Source organism: Lipophrys pholis, assembly GCF_963383615.2.
Source record: "Lipophrys pholis genome assembly, chromosome: 19".
Lineage (NCBI taxonomy): Eukaryota > Metazoa > Chordata > Actinopteri > Blenniiformes > Blenniidae > Lipophrys > Lipophrys pholis.
In genome coordinates this window covers 13,629,716-13,635,642 of record NC_137647.1, presented here as the reverse complement: position 1 = coordinate 13,635,642, position 5,927 = coordinate 13,629,716, and the positions used below count along the sequence as shown (strand labels likewise).

At 43.4% G+C, this 5,927-nt stretch overlaps 1 protein-coding gene across 1 annotated transcript; it reads right to left on the bottom strand.

Moving 5' to 3' along the window:
* Positions 1-4,338: 4,338 nt before the first annotated feature.
* On the bottom strand, positions 4,339-5,451 carry LOC308124652 (somatostatin receptor type 2-like; the record flags this gene model as incomplete). Its single annotated transcript, XM_080487778.1, has 1 exon — positions 4,339-5,451. The coding sequence occupies one exon, from the start codon at positions 5,449-5,451 to the stop codon at positions 4,339-4,341; it is 1,113 nt and encodes a 370-aa protein (XP_080343904.1).
* Positions 5,452-5,927: the final 476 nt, after the last annotated feature.

Here is a 5,927-nt window from a genome sequence, read left to right as displayed (position 1 = left end):
GGTATGGTTATGATTCTTATCATTTGTGAATTTAGTTATGAAATACTGTATGAATCTAGTAAACATCTATTTTTTAAGAGCAAAGCAAACATGGGAGAGCGTGAAGACGCTGCCTTTGCCAGCTGCTGGGGAAGCGCTGCCATGGAAACGAAACAGATTTGGACCTGAGCGTTCTCATGTTTATTATTTACTGTGTTGATTGTTTCATTTTTACGTCTGGTTGAGGGCAGGGATTATCTTTTTTTTTTTTTTAGCAACTCATTGAATCTTGAGGGGTTTTTTTGTTTACCGTTCTTTTCAGTGTCTTTTATTTTTTTTTCAGTACAGTCGTCCCTCGCTGTCCTCGTACTGGAAATGTCTTTGGACGTATTATACTTTCATTCTTGTGGAATCGTTGGTATAATGATGGTGGTGATTAATTGGCTCACCTATTTTTTGCTGTTTATAAATTGTATGTTGAATGTGAGCTTTTTGGGTTTTATATGGCATTCTTAAGAGAAGACTCGGCACAACCAACTCCAGATCAGGTCCCATCACGTGCGAGGACGACGCGTCCTCTCCCAATTGAAACACCTTGAATGTTGCGTGCAAACAAAAAAAAAAATCCCATTTAGCAATGCTGCATGCGACGGGGGTGCTCATGATCTTCTAGCTAATATGTGAAAATCGGCCCTCGGTAATGGTCAGAGTCTCGCTGTCCAGCGTTGATTTTTATTTTTTTATTTTTTTTGCTCCGTCGGTTGGGGCGGCGCGAAAGCAGTGGTGTGAGATTCATGGAGGGTAAAAACACATTGCACATATATTGGCACTATGCGACCACAGCCTGGCTCTGAATCCATCAGTGTTAATCTTCTCCATGGCAACTGTGGCTGGTGTAGACCGGTGTGGTTTGTAGTACGTCTTGCCTCTGCAGTGCAGTAAAACTAGTACTCTATTCAATCAGTATGCTGTCAGGTCAGACTTTAGATAATGCACATACATGTCAGGGTTACTGATTGTGTCTTCATAAACATTAAAGAATAAGAATACCCCCTCATGGAGGAAGAAGGAAAAAATAAATAAAAAGAGGGCCCTTATCTATCACCAAGCAATGCCACTTAAAAGAAAAAAGAAAAAAAAAAAAGAGCTGCTCTGTGATCAAACAAACATGCATATCCTTTGGTCTGCTGCAGAGCGGCGTGAGGGTTAATGGTGGATTTCTGAACGAGGAATCAAAAGACTTGTGAAACGGGGTCACACTATGGTTTTGATGCATCCTGGAGCAGTTGAGGCCACATTCAGGGACACAGCTGAAACAAAAAAAAAAAAAAAAAAAAAGGAAGAGGAGAGCTTCATTATCCGTTTCAGTGATTAAACTCAGAACAAAACTGGAATGTGTACGTGCTTGTCTTTTTGTCTCACCCTCCCTTCACATTCCCTCGTTAGGTCGACGTACCGTGCATCTGAGCCACACCGACTCCTCGAGCGATGTTCGGAAACCTGTCTTCTGTGGCGTCTTTATGTTGTCGTGGTGAAACAACAGAGGGCCGGAACAACAAAAAAAAACCACGAACCCGTCTGTTGGAGATCTAATAGACTTGAACACAATGAAACTGGCATGCTCAAAGTCAGTGTTGTATCGCTGGTCTGAGGAGACAGTTATGCATATGATTATGGCGCCACTCTGTGGTCACATCTAGAAGCACAACGCAGTCTGAAGAAAAAGAAAAAAAACAAGCCTACAGGCATGTAAACACATTCCAGACTGAAAAAAAAAAAGTAAAGGAACTTGTATTCCTTTTAATAAAAAGAGCTTTACATTAAAAAAAAAAAAAAAATGGTTTTCATACTATTGTTATAACATGCTGCACATTTCTATGGTAATTAGCAGGCACGCATATTACCTGAAATATATCTATGTGACTTAAACTTGTACTATATTTGTGATTTGCAATGACATTTTGAAAGAAAAAAAAAAAAACGAACATGTCATGTGGAATCTCGAAACCTTAATTTGATGTAAGCATATCTTACCATCAATTAAATGATTGTTTACGGAACTGAATTGGCTTTTTAATGTTTATATTTGACTCCTTTATTTCAGACTGGGGTGGGGCGTCCAATCACATAAAAGAACTGCATTATTTATTTGAGGTTCAACACATCACAGTCTCTACTCGTTAAACTTTATTGATGTATTTTATTGGAACAGAAGCTCAGTGTCCACAAAAAAAACAGAAAAACACAATAAAAAAAATCACATAGGAACAATACAGAATAGAAAATCAGCAATGTCGCCTCACGCAGTGCTGCGTTTTTCGAAGATCTATAGCTCTATAAAGCATTTTTTATGAGTTTTGCATAACTTAATAGCAAACGATACCACAGCTATATGGAATATCCACTACTATAATACATAATCCAAATGTGTTCACTCTGGTTCCCCTTTTCACCGCGCACCAACACGCAACTCAACAGTAATGTAACCACTGTATTTGGTTTCCAAATGCAGCCTGTATTGGCATTTTCCCCCACTTTGTTTCACTCATTTCTAAAGCCATCGATCCTTAGATATTAGGTGAAAGGATGTTTCCATGTACCAGGACTTCACCTTGTACCTTGCTCTTAAAAATATAAGCACAAGAGGTGAGCCATGTCTTGTAATGGTAAAGAGACGTCGCAGTCGAGGTGAGAAATTCGACAACACTGCAGAGTGAGCTTGGTTCGGCAATTTGACGAATCACAGGAACTCAGAAGTTGTGTTTGTGGAGTACGCACGAAGAAGTCCTGTGCACATGGCATTCAAAAGAACATGCACGGGTATTTACATGTACGTTTGGTGGGCTCTGCGAGCTGAGACTTTTACGGTCAGACTTTTACACCTTAAATAGAAAGCATCGATAGCTTTTATGCACGAGACTGAAGCTGCACGCGTTGCAAATGTACGATGAAACACAATCATAGTTCCGGACCGCTGCAACGAGCAGCCACATGTTTGCACAACTGTGATAAAGATAAAGGAACACTGCAGCCCCTTGAGGAGTGTTCTAGCCCTTCACAAATTGACGCCACACTTCAGATGTAGTCTCTTGCACGACACAGGAAGGTGAGCCGAATGGAGACGAAAACAACGCGCACCTGAAGTCAAACTCAGTTGCTGAAATGACCGTAAGCAACACACAGTATGCTGAGAGTCAAAACTCCAGGGAACAATCCCCTTTTTTCCGTTTAGAGTGATTCTCTTCAAATGCAGGTAAACATCGGTCGGTGATCTCTCACACACACCGCAAGCCCTTTGAGATAAGTGGACAGAAATCCTATTTTAAATAATAGTTCCTTAAATATCAACCAGCCTTTTTTTTTTCAAATATATAAATACACAAGAAAAACTGTGACATAAGGATTCATACCAAACATTTTTTTTTTCCCAAGAAGAGGTCACCAGAGATATCAGTTAAGTGATATACATAAATAATTGTCGATGGGCCGTCGGTACAAAGCAGCATCCTGAAGTTATTCGGTCCAGTAAATGTTGCATCCCTTCGTTTGATAAGATGCAACATGCAGTAGGTTTCCACACGTCTTAGCAGCGCTCAGAGGCCGGCTTGTCAAGCCATGGTCCCCAATGACCCATAACTGATGCGTGTACGAGAATAAAGCAACACGTCAACGAATACATATTTGGTCACCTACTGAACATCTATATTCATATATATGAACACATTCGTATAACCAAGATATCCTTTGGGGGGGGGGGGGGGGGGGTGAACTCTAATAGTGAACATAATGCCAAACACAACCTCATTGACACCGTCTGCATCTGAAAGACGTCATTATTTACAAATCAGTTCAGGATGAATTGACACCAAGTAAGAACGTCATCTGACTTTTTACAGTAACTCTTTTCCCATTTTGTGTCCAGTTATTTACAATCAAACAACTTTATGGAGAAAAAAAAAAAAAAAAGTGGGATTTCATAAACGGCATGCTGTTTTACAGCATATGTGCATGTTGTCCCGTTGTTCTCTTCACACATTACTGAGATATAGAAACTTGGCAGGCTGTCTCTGCTGTAAAGCTATTTATGTCATCCTGGGTTTCTTGGTGAAAGTCCCCCCCGGGGACAATTTGCTCGTGGGCGATAGATAGGGTAGTGTATGTTCTTCCTTGATACACAGGTGCTTTTAATTTTTTATCCAATTACATATTCCAGGAAAAGTTCACCCAAGTTTGAAGTGTACAATCTTAAAAATCCCACGTTGTCCTCGTTAATACGTTCCTGTACCATCAGAGTGTTGAGAGGCAGTTGAGACATTCATGTTCCGGGGAAAGGATGGTTCAGTGTGTGAGCCTGAGCGCTCAGATGCTGGTCTGTAGGTCACCATTGAGCAGAGTATTCTGGGTCTCTGTGGGGTCGTTCATCATACGAGACTTGTCCTGGCGGCTATCGCTGCGGTCCACCTCATCCAGCCCTCCCACCTTCTTGAGACACAGAACGTTCTCGAAACTCTTCTTGAAGTTCTCCGACAGGAAGGCGTACAGTATGGGGTTGGCGCAGCTGTTGGCGTAGCCGAGAACCACCACGAAAGCGAAGGTGCTTCTCAGGAAAGGAGTGGTGCTGATGGTGCCGGTCACCGAGGTGACGTTGAAGACGTAGAACGGCAGCCAGCAGAAAACAAACACGGCCACCACGATGGACACCATCCGCGTCACCTTCCTCTCCGAGCGCTTCCGCTTGGACGAGCCCACGCGAATGCCCGAGGACTTCACCTTGATGATGATGAATAGGTAGCAAAGGCAGATGACCATGAGGGGCAGGAAGAATCCCAGGATGAAGGTGTAGAACATAAACGCCGTGTAGTAAGCCTCTTGAGGCTCAGGCCACACTATGGTGCAGAAACAGCCGTCGGGTTTTGTAATCACGCCACTGTAAATGACAATGGGGAGATTGACCAACAGCGATATGCCCCATACTGCCAGGTTGATAGTCTTCGCCATGCGCGGCTTTCTCCACTTTGTGGACTTAATGGGATGCACCACGGCCAGATAGCGGTCGATGCTCATGACCATCAGGCAAAAGATGGAAGTGAACTGATTCAGCGAGTCAACCGTCATCACAACCCGGCAGAGCACGGGTCCGAACGGCCAGTGGACCATCGCCAGCTGGATGGCGATGAACGGGAGGCCCAGCATGAAGAGCACGTCGGCCACCGCCAGGTTGAGGATGTAGATGTTGGTGACTGTCTTCATCTTGGCGTAGCGCAGGATGACATAGATGACGAGGGTGTTTCCGCAGAGCCCCACCGTGCAAACCAGGAAGTACATGCAGGTGATGACGATGGTGCTGCTTCTGCTGAAGATGTGGTCTGTGTAGTTCCCCTGGAAGCCGGACTCATTGGCCGGCATGAAGCTGTCATACATGAGGTGCTCCGACAGGTTTGGAGGGGACGATGGGAAGACCCAGGAGTCCATGGTACCTTGGTCTCTCTCTTCCTCTCTCTCTCTCTTCCTCTCTCTCTCACGCTGGTTATAGCATCCCACCTGCACACAAGAGCGTCATCACCAACAACATGATACAGTGTCTCACTGCCTTCCTGTGATATTCCCAGTCCTGACACTTATCACCTGATTGACAGAGAATGAAATTATAACACCACTTGATATAGATTGGGGTATTGATTCTGATCTTCCCAGTGGCAGAAAAATTGGATCAAGAGCCTTCATCATCATCATCATCAGATATTGAACGTTATCCTTCTTCCTTTCCCTCTTGAGGACACGAGCTGTCAGATATCTGTGAGCTGACCCAATTGGTCAGAATGTAATGAGGTGTTATAGGACATTTTCCAATAACGCTGTGCAACAATCATTCAAGATATTGTATTGTGTTTTTCCGATCTGTAAGATAACCGTAGTGTCTGAAGGGGATTTCATACACTGCCCATCTC